This window comes from Mytilus californianus, unplaced genomic scaffold (genome assembly GCF_021869535.1).
Source record: "Mytilus californianus isolate M0D057914Y unplaced genomic scaffold, xbMytCali1.0.p SCAF_1, whole genome shotgun sequence".
Lineage (NCBI taxonomy): Eukaryota > Metazoa > Mollusca > Bivalvia > Mytilida > Mytilidae > Mytilus > Mytilus californianus.
In genome coordinates, this window is record NW_026262581.1 from 8,112,818 (window position 1) to 8,130,103 (window position 17,286).

Genomic DNA, 17,286 nt, shown 5'->3' on the forward strand with positions numbered 1-17,286 from the left:
TCATGTAATACGATATTTATCCACTCTCGACAGTTAAATTTTAATTATTTAAAACGCTCGGCGAGCCTCGCGTTTTAAATTTGAAAATTTAACTGTCTCGAGTGGATAAATATCGTATCACACTCGATGCAGTGGTAGAATCTATATGTAAATTCAGAAATTATAATCAATGGGATAAAGTACTGTAAATTCAGAAATTATTGCAAGGTTTTATTAATGCGAATAATAATGCAACTGGGATATTATAGCAATTGTAAGAACTCGCATTCTGATATCTGATAGATGTATCTATATACAACTTTTCCGAAATAGTAATAAAGAATCTCGCATTTTTGTCCATTCTTCAGAAATCACAATAATAAATGCATGCAATAATTTCTGAATTGACAGTAGAACTTCTGTTTTTCTAATGGTGTTGATTAGAAAGTCCCAGTGTTATGTACCAAATACTTTTTGAGGGAAATCGCTAATAAGAATTTAATGGACAGTTGGTTTCTAAAAAAATAACTCCCAATTCGTCAGAAACGGTTTAAATGCTACTAAGGACTCTCTGTTGTTTTTACACATTATCTTAAAATACATCTTACTATCCATATCTGTATTGACTGAGATGTAAACAGGATCACTTGGATAGCCTACATCTTTGCCTGGTCTAGTTTCAATGGAGAAATTATATCTCGTGTAAGGCTTCAAGTCACAAACTGTTATACTAGTATCTTGTGTTTCTTCCAGCTGGAAAATTAACAAATAAAGAATGAGATATCTTAGAGTGTACATCCTCTAAATATAACATAAGTCTAACCATTTGGTCATAATGTACCCTATTATCATTTCTATAAGGAATATTAGAAAAATTGATAGCTGTTAAGACAAAAATTGCCAATGAAGCTCCTAGAAAATTCATCCAGGAAATCAGAAAACATCTAATTAGTTGACAGAAAATAACGTGCATTGTTGAAACATTTTTACTCTAACATCAATTGACACATTTAACAACTGACATTTACATGTGTATTGTGTATTCAGCTTTCTTAACTATAGTTTTATGATATCTTTTTGAACTTTAAACAGTAGCTGAAATTTTTGTACAATAACACAGTAAATAATAATTCTTCAAACTTAAGAAGACATAACAAAGACACTTATTATTGCCCCTTAAGTCTGACAATGGCAAAACATCATTTTACATTAGATTTTCATTGCTAAGAATGGAGAAAGGCAAAAAAATTTTCATTCTCCATAACACCCATTTCATTAAAAATTTTAATCAGAAGAAATATGAAATTTAATGTGCTTCCTTCTCTTTTCTATGAAATTCTATTATGATACTGTGGAAACATTATTATTCATGGGATACCAATTTTCAATGATTTTTGGGATAAAGGTGAACCACAAATTGAAATGTTCAACAAAAGTACAAATTTGCTATAGGCTTGCTTGTATGCAGACTTTAGCAAGCCATGAAATCATTTATAAACGGAAATACAATTTTTTTTTAATCCATGGAAATAGACTATTTTCATATTACCGACTTTTGACTCCGGATTATATAATTTGTCGACTGGTTACCTTGGACATCATGGTACCAAGTCAGATAAGAGCAAGCTAAAGAAGTAAAACCAAGCTTTCAATCGGTACAATTTTTGGGGAAAATTACCTACTTAACAATTTGTTTTCACTACAAAATCATCGGAAAACAGTAAACTTTCCCCTCAAATTACACCGATTATATGTGTGATTTTACTTATTTTGGTTGCTCTTACTTGACCGAGTACCATGATGTCCAAGGTAACCAGTTGACAAATTATATAAACCAGAGTCAAAAGTCGGTAATATGAAAATAGTCTATTGGTACTAACGAAAAATAAATAAATCCACAGTGTTTATTTTTGGAAGGGTATAACAGGGAACTAGTTATAAATTAATTTTCAATTTCCCTTATGCATGAAGAAATTGAACAGATATACAAGGAGTAGATGTGTATCTTTATTTTTTCCCTTTTTGTGTTCTGTCTTACACATTGCGGATTGTTGCTTAGTTCAACAATACATATGGCAGTATAAAAGGAAAACCCACTACTGAGTATATGTCAACAGAAAACAATAAAATGCTCCGCAGGGCGCAGCTTGATACGACCGCAGAGGTCGAACCCTGAACAGTTGGGGCAAGTATGGATACAACATTCAAGCTTGATACAGCTTTGCATTTGGATTGTGATTAAATATTTGACACAGCATAGGTTTCTGACACAGAATGAATGTGGTCTAAGAACTTAAAAATTTTAAATTGGACATTCACCTATTATGGTCCAATATCCAAAATCTAAATACATGGTTAGATTCAGCATATCAAAGAACCCCAAGAATTAAATTTTTGATGAAATCAAACAAAGTTTAATTTTGGACCCTTTTGACCTCAATGTGGACAAAGTTGATAACGGGGCCCAAAAATCAAAAATCTAAATACATGGTTAGATTCAGCATATCAAAGAACCCCATATATTCAATTTTTGTTGAAATCAAACAAAGTTTAATTTTGGACCCCTATTTGGACCAACTTGAAAACTGGGCCCATAATCAAAAATCTAAATACATGTTTAGATTCAGCATATCAAAGAACCCTAAGAATTCAATTTTTGTTAAAATCAAACTAAGTTTAATTTTGGACCCTTTGGACATTAATGTAGACCAATTTGAAAACTGAACCAAAAATTAAGAATCTAAATACACGGTTAGATTCGGCATATCAAAGAACCCCAATAATTCAATTTTTGTTGAAATCAAACAAAGTTTAATTTTGGACCCCGATTTGGACCAACTTGAAAACTGGGCCCATAATCAAAAATCTAAATACATGTTTAGATTCAGCATATCAAAGAACCCTAAGAATTCAATTTTTGTTAAAATCAAACTAAGTTTAATTTTGGACCCTTTGGACCTCAATGTGGACTAATTTAAAAACGGGGCCCAAAATCCAAAAACTAAATACACGGTTAGATTCAGCATATTAAAGAACCCCAAAAATTAAAGAATAAAACCCCATTGAAATTGGTCAAGAAATAAGCAATTTATACGAAGTATCTTCTTTTGCACAATACTGTGCAATTAAATATTTCTTGCTATTGTGCAATACTGTACAATTGACAATTTCTTGCTATTGCGCAATATTGTGCTATTTGATATTTCTTGCTATTGCGCAATACTGTGCAATTGAAGATTTCTTGCTATTGCGCAATACTGTGCAATTGAAGATTTCTTGCTATTGTGCAATACTGTGCAATTGAAAATTTCTTGCTATTGCACAATACTTATTATATAATAATTTACACATCCTGTTTGGTGTGTATCTCCTACCATATCATTATTATTTGCTTTTAAATATAAATCAGAAATAACCAACTTAAAATGGAAAATTTTAAAAGAAAAAAAAAAGGAAAAAAAGAAAAAAAAGGAAACCCCCCCCCCCAAATTTTTGAACCCCCTTATGATTCATCACCCCCAAACTTAATCCCAGCCTTCCCTTTGTGGTATGGTACCTTGCAGTACAATTTCAGAGAGATCCATACAGTCTGGAAAATAGGAAAATGTGTTTTTTGGCCCCTTTTTGGCCCCAAATTCCTAAACGTTTAGGGCAATTACCCCCAAACTCAAACCCAGCTTTCCCTTTGTGATATGGAACCTTGTAGTACAATTTCAGAAAGATCCATACACTTACACACAAGTTATTGTCCTGTAACTAGAAAAATGCTTGTTTTTTGCCCCTTTTTGGCCCCTAATTCCTAAAATATTGAGGCAATTACCCCCATCATCAATCCCAGCATTCCCTTTGTGGTATGGTACCTTGCAGTACAATTTCAGAGAGATCCATACACTTGAACACAAGTTATTGTCTGGAAACTAGAAAAATGCTTATTTTTGGCCCCTTTTTGGCCCCAAATTCCTAAACGTTTCGGCAATTACCCCCAAACTCAATTCCAGCTTTCCCTTTGTGATATGGAACCTTGTAGTACAATTTCAGAAAGATCCATACACTTACACACAAGTTATTGTCATGAAACTAGAAAAATGCTTGTTTTTTGCCCCTTTTTTGGCCCCTAATTCCTAAAATTTTGAGGCAATTACCCCCAAAATCAATCTCAGCATTCCTTTTGTGATATGGAACCTTGTGGTACAATGTCAGAGAGATCCATACACTAACACACAAGTTATGTCTGGAAGTTACAAAAATGCTTATTTTTGGTCCCTTTTTGGCCCCTAATTCCTTTACTGTTGGTACCATAACCCCCAAAATCAATCCCAACCTTCCTTTTGTGGTATTGAACCTTGTGGTAAAATTTCATAGAGATCCATTCACTTAAACTAAAGTTAGAGTGCGAAAACCAATGTGTCTTCTGACGACGCCGGAAGACGACGACGACGAAGACGACAACGCCAACGTCATACCAATATACGACCACAAAAATTTGTTTGCGGTCGTATAAAAATCTGAATACACGGTTAGATGCGGCATAACAAATAAATAAATGTGGTCAAAGATTTTACAAATCTAATGCGCCATACTGGTCTTCCTTTATAAATATGCATTTCTTTAAACATAATTTAAAAGCAGTGTAAGGGAAGTAACCAAAACGTTGTATTTGGATTACCTCCCTTACACTGTTTTAAATTATCTTAATTGTTCATTAACCATTACTTTATACATAATTTAAAAGCAGTGTAAGGGAGATAATTTCAATGATGTATTTGATTTATCTCCCTTACACTGCTTTAAATTATGTTTTGTACTAAAGTATTTGTCCATTAATGAGGACAACCTTGTTTTTCCCCCTTTTTTGCCCCTAATTCTTAAACGGTTGGAGCAATAACCCCCCCAAAGCAAATCCTAACCATCCCTTTGTGGTATGGAAACTTGTAGTATAATTTCAGAGAGATCCATACACCGTTCCACAGTTATTGTCTGGAATCTAGAAAATGCTTATTTTTGGCCCCTTTTTGGCCCCTAATTCCTTAACTGTTGGTACCATAACCCCCAAAATCAATCCCAACCTTCCTTTTGTGGTATTGAACCTTATGGTAAAATTTCATAGAGATCCATTCACTTAAACTAAAGTTAGAGTGCGAAAACTAATGCGTTTTCGGACGACGCCGCCGGACGACGACGACGCCAACGTCATACCAATATACGACCACAATAATTTTTTTGCGGTCGTATAAAAATCTGACATCAAGTATATATCAATAGAAATAGAAAACCTGCTTCTGAGAATATGACAATAGAAGAGGAAAACTCACTACTGAGTTTATGTATATAGAATAGGAAACTTGCTACCCAGTATATATGTCTATAGAAAAGGAACATCCAGTGCTGAGTATCTGTCAAAAGAAAAGGAAAACCTGCTTCCCAGTATATTTAAATAGGGAAAAAAAAATTGTTACCAAGTGTGTATCAGTAGAGAAGGAAAACCAGTTACCTAGTGTAGGTCAGCAGAGATGAAAAACCTGTTATCAAATGTATGTCAGCAGAGAAGGAAAACCCAGTTACCAAGTGTATGTCACTTGGGAAGCAAAACCAGTTACCAAGTGTATGTCGACAGAGAAGGAAAATCAGCTACCAAGTGCATGTCAGCAGAGAAGGAAAACCCTCTACCAAGTGTATGTCAGCAAAGATGGAAAACCTGTTTCCAACTGTATGTCAGCAGAGATGGAAAACCTGTTATCAAGTTTATGTCAGCAGAGATGGAAAAACAGTAACCAAGTGTATGTCAGCAGAGAAGGAAAACCAGTTACCAAATGTATGTCAGGAGAGATGGAAAAACAGTTACCAAGTGTATGTCAGGAGAGATGGAAAAACAGTAACCAAGTGTATGTCAGCAGAGAAGGAAAACCAGTTACCAAGTGTAAATCAGCAGAAAAAGAAAACCAGTTACCAAGTGTATATCAGCAGAGAAGGAAAACCAGCGACAAAGTGTATGTTAGCAGAGAAGGACAACCAGTTACCAAGTGTAAATCAGCAGAAAATAAAATGCTTCACTGAGCACAGCCTGATAAGACCGCAGAGGTCGAACCCTGAACAGTTGGGGCAAATTTGAACACAATATTCAAGCTTGATACTGTATGAATTTGGATTGTGATCAAATTTTGACATAATATAGGTTTCTGACACAAATTAAATGAGGTCAAAGATCTTTTAAAAAAATCTATTGAAATTTGAATTTTGAAAAAAAAAATATGAACCCCTTAAAAAATTGGAAAAAAAAAATCCCCCCCCCCCAAAAAAAACTTTTTGACCCCCACTTTGGAGCAATTACCCCCAAACTCAATCCCAGCCTTCCCTTTGTAGTATGGAACCTTGTAGTACAATTTTAGAGAGATCCATACACTTAAACACAAGTTATTGTCTGGAATCTAGAATATGCTTGTTTTTGGCCCCTTTTTTGCCCTCGATTACTGCATGTTTGGGGCAATTACCCCCAAACTCAATCCCAGCCTTCCCTTTGTGATATGGAACCTTGTGGTACAATGTCAGAGAGATCCATACACTTACACACAAGTAATTTCTAAACTGTTGGTACCATTACCCCAAAAATCAATCCCAACCTTCCTTTTGTGGTATTGAACCTTCTTGTAAAATTTCATAGAGATCCCTTCACTTAAACTAAAGTTATTGTCGGGAAACCAAATGTGTCTTCAGAGAGACAACGACGACATCATAGCATTATATGAACCCAAAAAAATTTTAGCAGTCGTATAAAAACCAGTTACCAAGTGTATGTCAGCAGAGAAGGAAACTCACTACCAAGTGTATGTCAGCAGAGAAGGAAAACCAGTAACCAAGTGTATGTCAGGAGAGTTGGAAAAACAGTTACCAAGTTTATGTCAGCAGAGAAGGAAAACCAGTTACCAAGTGTATGTCAGGAGAGATGGAAAAACAGTAACCAAGTGTATGTCAGCAGAGAAGGAAAACCAGTTACCAAGTTTGTGTCAGGAGAGATGGAAAAACAGTTACCAAGTGTATGTCAGTAGAGATGGAAAAACAGTAACCAAGTGTATGTCAGCAGAGAAGGAAAACCAGTTACCAAGTGTATGTCAGCAGAGAAGGAAACTAACTACCAAATGTATGCCAGGAGGGAAGGAAACTCACTACCAAGTGTACGTCAGCAGAGTAGGAGAACCTGTTACCACATTTGTAAACTGAAAAGAGAAACCTGCTACAGAGGGGGTGTATGTCAGAAGAGAAAGAAAACCTGTTACCAAGTGTGTATCAATTGAAAAGTAAAAATCAGTTTCATTTAATATGAAAAAGCATAAAAAACAAAACCTCAAAAAAAGCGTTTTCTCCTAGCAATTGTAAAATTTATAAACACCATCAAAATACACCCCTTTACAGAATAAATATTGTTAACCCATTCACCTGTGCATCATGCCAGTAAGAGTCATTTGTAGTAGCTCTAACAGTGAATAGTTTACTTCTGTTCCGCTTGAGATGATCCCAGTTCAGTGAAACACAGGTACTTTTTACTGAAGCCACTGTAACATTGTGTACTTTATCAGGTTTCACTGAAAATCACAATTAAAATTGTTAGTAGCTAATATTTCTCATATCAATCATTAATATTAAATGTTTTGTGTTTGAACAAAATTAACCCCAAAAATTGTGTTATTTTTTTAAATGCAAATTTGTATATCTGACGAATAAGTCTTGTGATAAAATGCAAAAGAATAAATGCTACATGTAAATTTTTTAGAATGCTTTTCAGTGAGTTTTTTCTTTGTTACCAGTTAAACCTTTAACAATTCGATGCCTGCATTTTATGCACAAAAAGAAAATGTTTATAATTATTGATATTTAATATTATATGATAGTGACTCTTAAAGGGCCTTCTTTGTTATCTGTTACATAAAGACTGTTATTAAAAAAAATTATATATGTGTTGTAAAAAACAAAAATATACATGTATCAATATAATAAGCATGCATGTTTAAATACATTGTATGATTCAGATTTGATTATATGAAGCATGAAACGACTAACAATGACATCATTGATATTTTTAGAACAGATATTAGATTCATGCACCTTGCAAAAGTTATGTAATTTTCTTGACAGGTATAACATAATTTTGTGACTTGAATATCTGAGCATATATTTCATTGATAAATTTATGGAATTGTTCATGGATAGGATGTATAGAATGTTATGATCAATGCACTATATTTTGTGTATATCAAAGGTAGTGATAAACCTTGGAAGATTTAGATATCAAGTCAGTACCATAGGGTTTTGATTGCATTTCATGCAATCTTTACCAAAAAAAAAATGGACGCTTGAGAGTGCTAAAAAAACCAGTTGAAGGAATGGACGCATGAGAGTGCTTTAAAGACCAGTTGAAGGAGTGGACGCATGAGAGTGCTTAAAAGACCAGTTGAAGGAATGGACGCACAAGAGTGCTAAAATGACCATTTGAAGGGATGAACGCACGAGAGTGCTTAAAAGACCAGTTGAAGGGATGGATGCAAACCCTGGTATTTTCTATATATATATTCCCCAGCTCCACTTTGTGTGTGTGTGGGGAGGAGAAGGTCTAAATATTTAGACTTTTAAGAACAAACCTTATGGACCAATACTAGTATGACAGATTATACACTGAGCACTGAATGATACATAACATGACTCCAATTGAATTCTTGTATTTCCTTGTTCTATGATTAATGAAGTTACATGATGGGTCTATAAATGACATTATTAATTTGGACATTGACCCTTTTGTTTTGAAAACATGTGTTTAACTAGTTCAAATTAATGTAAGGGATTAAGGTATTAAATGCACTTGAATCAAACTGTTTCACCTGTCCTATTTTAGGTTTAACAATTTCTTATATATATAGCCCTTAATAAAATTTAACTCAAACTACTCAATGCAAGAAATCTAGTTAATACATGGATGGTTTATGTTATAACAGAAAAAAAAAGGCTTCAATTAAATCAAATGAAACAATGTATACCAGTATATCCATATACAAACTGAGGATTTCTGCATGATGCATAAAATGTATCTACATATATACTGAAATTAAATCATCATTATGACAATGTGCATTCATTACGTGCAAATATTAGTACATGCCAAGTATACAAATTAGAAATACTATTCTAAAGCTGTGAATATACATATTTTTTTCTAATAATGCTTCATAAAATAATACTAATGTTGAAGAACAAAGCAAGCTTCAAATATTTTCAACATAATCTTCATTAAGTCGCTAGACAAAAAAAGAACAACATATGGGAAAATAAAAACCTATAAATGGTATTTTTTCAGCTTTGTTGTATTGGTGGATTGCTGTCTTATTGACATATACACAACATCCACTATCCTACATATCAAATGGCCATGAACAAAACTCTCAAAGTTAAACTTTGACTGAGGTAGTTGCATCTTTAGTTTGAGTACATTTACAAAATTTAATCACTGAAAAATTACAATAACAATGTATAATTGAAATCAAATCAAAATAAAATTTTATTGTTCAATTCAGACACTATTCCATATATCAGAAAGACTGTAAACTTCAAATATCATCAACCACTTTCAAACATGAAAAAAGTTCTCATATGTAAATTTAGGGATAACAAAGATACTTTCATTTCTAATTTGGCCTGTATTCAATTTCAAGTAAATTTCCAGCTATCATGTGATCTCTGACATCCTTTTATTCAAGAGAATTAGTATATATTTCAGGACCAAAGCACTTTAAACACTTAGTAATAAATTAAAGTGAAGTGACATTGTAATTGGATTGTGTTTAAATAAGTCTTCCTAGTTATTCTATGTAATAAACAGACCATACAAATGTCATGTGAGAGGAAATTTGTAAGTATTTCATAATGACTTTCGACCAACTGACCTTAAAATTGATAGGCTACTTTCCTTTCTTACTTTTACGCACTGGTTTAAGTTTTATTTAAAAAAAAAAAAAAATGGGGAATGTGTCCATGGGACACAGATGATGCCCCCACTTGCATATAACGTTATAAAGGGATATAACTCAAGAACTGTTAAAGTGATGCTACCCAAATTTGTACTTGATCTGAGTTTTGTGGTAATAAGCATTGTGTATAAGTTCATAACATTTGGTTGAGGCATATTATTAAAAGTTCGAGAACAGAAACAAATATTTCTGGAATTTTTCCATTTGTAAAGGGCATAACTCTAGAATGGTAACAGTGACGCCACCCAAATTCAAACTTGATCTGTGTTTTGTGGTAATAAGCATTGTGTATAAGTTTCATAACATTTGGTTGAGGCAAACTAAAGTTAGAGAAAGGAAACGAAAAATTCAGCAATTTTTCCATTTGTAAAGGGGCATAACTTTAGAATGGAAAAAGTGACGCCACCAAAATTGAAAACTTGATCTGTGTTTTGTGGTAATAAGCATTGTGTATAAGTTTCATAACATTTGGTTGAGGCAAACTAAAGTGAGAGAACGGAAACCAATTTTGGGACGTACGGAAGAAAATGTTATATAGGGACATAACTCAAGAACTGTAAAAGTGACACTACTCAAATTCTAATTTGATCTGAGTTTTGTGGTAATAAGCATTGTGTATAAGTTTCATAACATTTGGTTGAGGCCAACTTAAGTTAGAGAAATGAAACGAAAATTCAGCAATTTTTCCATTTGTAAAGGGGCATAACTCTAGAACCATAAAAGTGACACCACCAAAATCCAAACTTGATCTGTGTTTTGTGGTAATAAGCATTGTATAAGATTCATAACATTTGGATGAGGCAAATTTTAAGTAAGAGAACAGAAACAAAGATTTAAGCAATTTTTCCATTTGTAAAGGGACATAACTTTAGAAAGGTAAAAGTGATGCCACCCAAATTCAAACTCGATCTGTGTTTTGTGGTAATAAGCATTGTGCAAAAGTTTCATAACATTTGGTTGAAGCAAACTAAAGTTAGAGAACGGAAACGAAAAATTCAGCAATCTTTCCATTTGTAAAGGGGCATAACTCTAGAACGGTAAAAGTGACGCCACCAAAATTCAAACTTGATCTGTGTTTTGTGGTAATAAGCATTGTTTATAAGTTTCATAACATTTGGTTGAGGCAAACTAAAGTTAGAGAAGGGAAACCAATTTTGGGACTTACATACAGATGGACAAGGATAAAACTTAATGCCCCCTCCGCTACGGCGGGGGCATAAAAAACAAGAATTTTAATGCATAGGACACCAAGCCCCTCTCACACTATCATATGTCATAGTTCATTGAACTGTGAAATCAGGGTAAAAATTGTAATTAGACATATAATTTTAAAAGTTCACCCACAATGAACATTGATCTGTATTGATCTAATGAGTTGAGCCCTTTTAACAGATTTCATAGTTGATTTTGGTGATATCCTGTTAACCACTGTCCCAGGTTAGAGGTAGGGTTTGGCACCAGCAAACATGTTTAACCTCCCCACATTACCCGGTATGTGCCTGTCTCAAGTCAGGAGCATGTAATTCAGTAGTTGTCAATTGTTGCTGTATACCACATTTGTTTTTCGTTTATTGTTTTGTACATAAATCAGGATTTTTGTTTTCTTGTTTGAACTGTTTTACATTTTTCATTTCAGGGCATTTTATAGCTTACAATGTGGTTTGGGTTTACTCATTGTTGGTGGCCATATGGTGACCTATAGTTGTTAACTTCTACGTCATTTGGTCTCTAGTGGAGAGTTGTCTCATTGGCAATCATACCACATCTTCTTATTTTTATATGTGTACTACTTTCAAGTTGATTTGAACCACAAACTTTAACCTGGTACAGGATAGACACACAGACCAGAATATATAATGCCTCCTACTACAGTAGGCGGGGCATACAAAGTGTACCTTAAGAAATCACACAGAAACAACAAATATTTTTATATCGTGTTGATTTTTAGCAGCAGTTAATTTGACCTTTTAACTACAAAATTGAGAGGAGTCTTCCCTTTTTATATCTTCAATCTATATGAGTTTCATTTTAAAACAACGAAAGACACTCAAGTGACCTTCAAGGAAAACAATATTGTCAAAAGATTCCTTATTTAGTAAAAGTGACAGCGGACAATTAATAGAACTCTTCCCCTTCCCCGGTCTTCAATCTGTATAAGTTCCCTTCCAATCAATCAAGGTCAACTGAAGTTACCTTCCTGAAAACATCTGTTTCAGATACACAGAATGACGCATATATTGACAAACTGACAAGGTGAGGATTAGGCCATGGACAAATTTTTTGGGGAGCACAAAAATTGTATAGGATGTGTCTTGATCCAATAAAAGTTTTTTTCCATGGAAACTATATATACTTCTGATGACTCCAAATATTCACTACACAATAAATTTATCACCCAGTTAACATTTATAAGCTTGTTTAACTGGTTCTTTCTATAACAAAAGAACTTTAAACAAAGTTTCTGAAATTTTTCTTTTCATTTAAAATTTTTTCTTTATGCTGGTTTCAAAGCCATTAGCTTTTTTCTATCTTTGTATAAGCAACTAGATCTCTGTAAGAATCATATTTCCTGAAACTGGCTTCAGACAAACACAACAGCATTAGATTGGTATACAATCATAAATGGTCTTTTATGTGGCTTCAAAATAATATGATGTAATGAGTGTATGACTTTAAATGGCCAATATACCATAGGTAGCACAATACAGTACTATTAAGGTTGCACTCCTCAGCTGAAACAATTTAACTTTTATCAGAAATCAGATAAGGAGGAAAATCTTCATTGCTTGAATGATACGAATGTGACCTACCGAATTAGACTATTTACCGGATTTGTAATAACATAAGCAACACGACGGGTACCACATGTGGAGCAGGATCTGCTTACCCTTCTGGAGCACCTGATATCACCCCCAGTTTTTAGTGGGAATAGTGTTGCTTAGTCTTTAGTTTTCTGTGTTGTGTCGTCTGTGCTGTTGTTTGTCTGTTTGTCTTTTTGTTTTTGGCCATGGCGTTGTTAGTTTGTTTTCGATCTGTGAGTTTGACTGTCCCTCTGGTGTCTTTCGTCCCTCTCTTGTACAATAGATTGTATATTGAAATGTTCAGTTTCAATATTTTTTTCTGTTTTTTTGCTTCTAAAGATATGCTACAAATCTAGCATTGAAAATCAAAATGTCTGGAAAAAACACAACCAGTCTGGTATGCCCTACTACATTAATGTTAAGGTTTCTCTCATCCGCTGAAACCATTAAACTTTTATCAGAAACAAATTAACAAAGAAAATCTGCATGACTTGAAAGGTACAATAGATTGTACATGGACATATTCAATTTTCTGTATGAGGTTTTTGGTTCTAACTTTTAAGTATTCACTAAAAATCTAGCACTGAAATTCAAAATGTCTGGGGAAAAACACAACCAGTCTGCTACTGTATATTGGGTAATTTTCGCGTCAGCTTTTTTTTCAATTTGATGACAAAATGGGCAGGTTAAATTTTCACTGTGTATAATTTTTGCTAAATGGGAAAATACACACAAAAAAAAAATCACTGTATTGTATTGTTAAATAACATAAAATTAATAAACAGTAGTCAATTACAAATACATACAAGGACTACAAACTAAATTACACAGAAATTGGAGTTCCAGTTATGACAACAATCAATAGATGTCATTAATTAACATTTATGAACATGTCACGGACTACTGTGTTATCAAAAGGTATGACATGCATGACTAGCCAATTTAATTATCATGAAAACAGAGATCCTAATTAAATATGCACATTCAGGTATCTGTCGATCAATACAAAAGACTGATTTTATATATACTATAATTAACTTTTAGGATGAAAATAGGCTTACATATTGATTTGGTGTATACTCAAATTTTTGCGTTTCTTTAGCTGTTGCGAACAAAGCGAAAAAAAACCAATATACAGTATGCCTTTGTCTGAGTTCTAAGCTAGATTACTGTTACTTAAGTGGAACATTTTTGTGAGTGGTTTATGTTTGCTAGTTTCACCAAAGAGAAAAAAAAACCAAGAAAATATTTCCTTTCATGAATCTTTTTAGATGATAAGAAGCATGGAGATTGAAAACATGAAAATAAAATCTCACTAACAGGCTAAGAATTAGAAATCACAAAAAGTAAACCATTGCCAAAATAAACCACTGTTCATCATTTCTTAAGTTTGCAACAAAAATTTTATTAGACAATGTTCCTAATAAACTATGCAAGAGAAGCAGCAATAAATACTATTCTACACATCATGCTGGCTATAAATATGTAAAAAAAAAATAAGAACAAGCTGATATAAACATAAGCTGCGATAAATTTTTACCATTTTCTTTTTGAATGATGATTAAATTTTCGGTTTGCTTGGAAACAGGAACTTTGGTACAACAAGTATTTGTAACATTAACAGTGAAGTTTAGAAAACTTCTATCAAACGTTACATGGTCAGTTTGGTTCCATGTGTAGTTACAAAAAATAATATTATTATTTTTATCTCGTTCACAAGCAGGATTGAACTGTTTAGTAATATCGCCAGTCTTCCTATAAGTAAAATAAAGTATACCAGTGCTCTCACATGTACCTATGTGTAAAAATACTATTTCTATTAATAGGATAGTACGGGTAATACCATTTTAAAGATCCTCTTTTGAAATGATCAACTTAATAATTACATATTTACTGATTGACCCAAATTCAGTCAAAAGTCAATAAACTGTTGTCACAGAGATATGTCTCGCCTTTTTGTAATTTTGATATTATGCAAATGTTGAAATTAAAATTGCAATAACATGTATATTATGCAAATATTCAAAGTCGATGAACCATGACTGAAGGTACATGGCTAAACAATCTCCATGGAATGAGATGTGCCAATGCTAATACAACTGTATACCAAATACCATTGACTTATTATAAGTTGTTCCCTTTAAACAAACCTAAACACAAACATTAACTTGTAAACTATGTAAAAGTTTCAAAGTCAATGAACCATGATCAGGGGTGGGGCTATATAATCTCCTTGGAAACGATACTTGCAAATGCCAATAAATTTGCATACCAAATATCAATGACTTAACATAAGCAGTTCATCTTAAACTGATCTAATCACAAACTAATACATGTAAACTAAGCAAAGTTTCAAAGTAAATAGACCATGACAGAGGGGGCGGGGCCAAATATTTTCCATGGAAATGAGATGTGCTAATGCTTATACAACTGAACACCAATTAACATTGGCCTACCACTAATGGTTCCCCTTGAACTGACCTAATCACAAACTAATACATGTAAACTTAGCAAAATTTTCAGTCTATAGACCATGACTTAGGGGGCGGAGCCAAATAATCTCCATGGAAATGAGATATGCCCATGCTTATACAACTGCATACCAAATATCATTGACCTACCATTAGTGGTTCCCCATAAATTGACCTAATCACAAACTAATACATGTTAACTATGAAAAGTTTCAAAGTCAATAGGCCTTGACTGAGGGGGCGGGGCCAAATAATCTCCATGGTAATGAGATGTGCCAATGCTAATACAACTGCATACCAATATCATTGACCTACCACTAGTGGTTCACCATGAACTAGACCTAATCACAAACTTAATACATTGTTGACGCCGCCACCGACGCCGCCGGAAACAGCATACCTATGTCTCACTTTTTGACTCCGTCAAGGCGAAACAAAAATCAATACAATTGCTCAATTAACTCACATGAACGCATGATAATTGAAACTCATTTCATTTTAAGTTTTCAAATATTATTCTTAACACATTGATTCTATAAATTCAGCAAGTTTGATTGCTCATGAATTTTCAATTATTGAAAATTTGTCTATTAAGACATAAATATATATATATATATATATATAAAGGGCCAGGTTGAAATATTTAACCCATATCAATGATAATCAGATTTGTATTTCATATGAAAAGCATCCCTTTTATACTGTTAATAAAAAGTGATATCTTCTGATTTTTAAAACTAAACAAAACTAGGAAAACTACAATTTCTATACAAAATGTTAATGAAAATGAACAAAGTTCACCATCTGGAAAAATCTGCAAAAATTTACCAGTTGTGTTTACTCAAAGTGAGGTGCACTTCAATATACATATAAAAATTATCAATATTTTCCGAAATTTTGCTTTTCTATCTCAAGTGACTCAAATGAGAATATTTTTTTCTCTTTCGAATATAGTGAAAATATGTACATGATGACGTAATATGCCAACATCATTGTTGTTGCCTAGGAAAATAGCACTATTAGGTCCAAGGACACAGTTATCGTCCTTTGGTTTTCGTTGTCTACAAATATAGTCCCTAGTGTGAACAGTGTATAACTTGTATTTTTTTTTGATACACTTTCCCAATTTATTTCTTGATATTTTATGCATGAAATATTGAGTAAGGGGATGAAATTACATGTTAAAAAAATTTGGGTGCTGAATCTTTATGTTAAGTAGTGATTTGGTCCAGTTAAAAAAGGTCAAAAATTAGAATGTCTGAAGCTGTCAAACTGAATTTTAGCCCCCCTTAACACAGAATTGTCAATATTTTGAGTTAGAGCTGGTAGAAGTTTCTATAATTTTGATATTATTTGTATCAATAGTAATACACTACACTGTAAAAATCTTTTTGAGATAGAGCAGGTGCGATTTTTTTAATTTGAATTTATTGTCTAAAAGAAATGCACTACGAAATAACTGTGTTCTCGGGCCTAAGATTAACAGATTATTTATGGTCTTTCAACTTTAAATCAGAGAATGGCCATATAGTTTTACCTCTGTTACATCCAGTAATAAAATTTCAATTAACAAGCAACCATAGATTGTTTACCATAAACAATATGGTATGTGGTTGCTTGTTCTCTGAATATATAAAAAGAATTATGGGAATATGTAATTTAAAAAAATATCATAGACCGTTAGTTATAGGGATAGATTTATGAAGAATACTGTAAATTGAGAAATTGTTTGAGTACTTTAATTACTGTTGAATAATGCATTGCATTTGTGCCAATTTTTTTAAAAATGCAGGTTTTCATTTGCACCAAAAAAAATTACTGCTTTTGCACCAATATACATTTAAATATATCAGACAGTGGCATAGCAACAGTGTAGCTAGGTAAGCATGTGCTTACAAATATTTTAATAAACCATTATTTTTTTTTCAATAAGAATTTTACTATAATCGTTCAGCTTTAGGGAGCGCCCCCAGACACCCTGCTTACAATTTATTTTCCAGTGTATCCTGAAAACAAGGCTCGCAC

The 17,286-nt window shown here is 33.1% G+C and overlaps 1 protein-coding gene across 2 annotated transcripts in view; it reads right to left on the minus strand.

Moving 5' to 3' along the window:
• LOC127698789 (uncharacterized) overlaps positions 1-17,286 on the minus strand; it is a 68,320-nt gene that overhangs the window by 23,238 nt on the left and 27,796 nt on the right. For both annotated transcript variants that reach the window (XM_052202457.1, XM_052202467.1), the window contains exons 5-7: positions 14,331-14,545; positions 7,411-7,556; positions 588-732 (exon numbers count right to left, since the gene is read on the minus strand). In XM_052202457.1, coding sequence (XP_052058417.1) covers positions 588-732; positions 7,411-7,556; positions 14,331-14,545 — 506 coding nt within the window. The remainder of the gene's footprint in view (positions 1-587; positions 733-7,410; positions 7,557-14,330; positions 14,546-17,286) is intronic.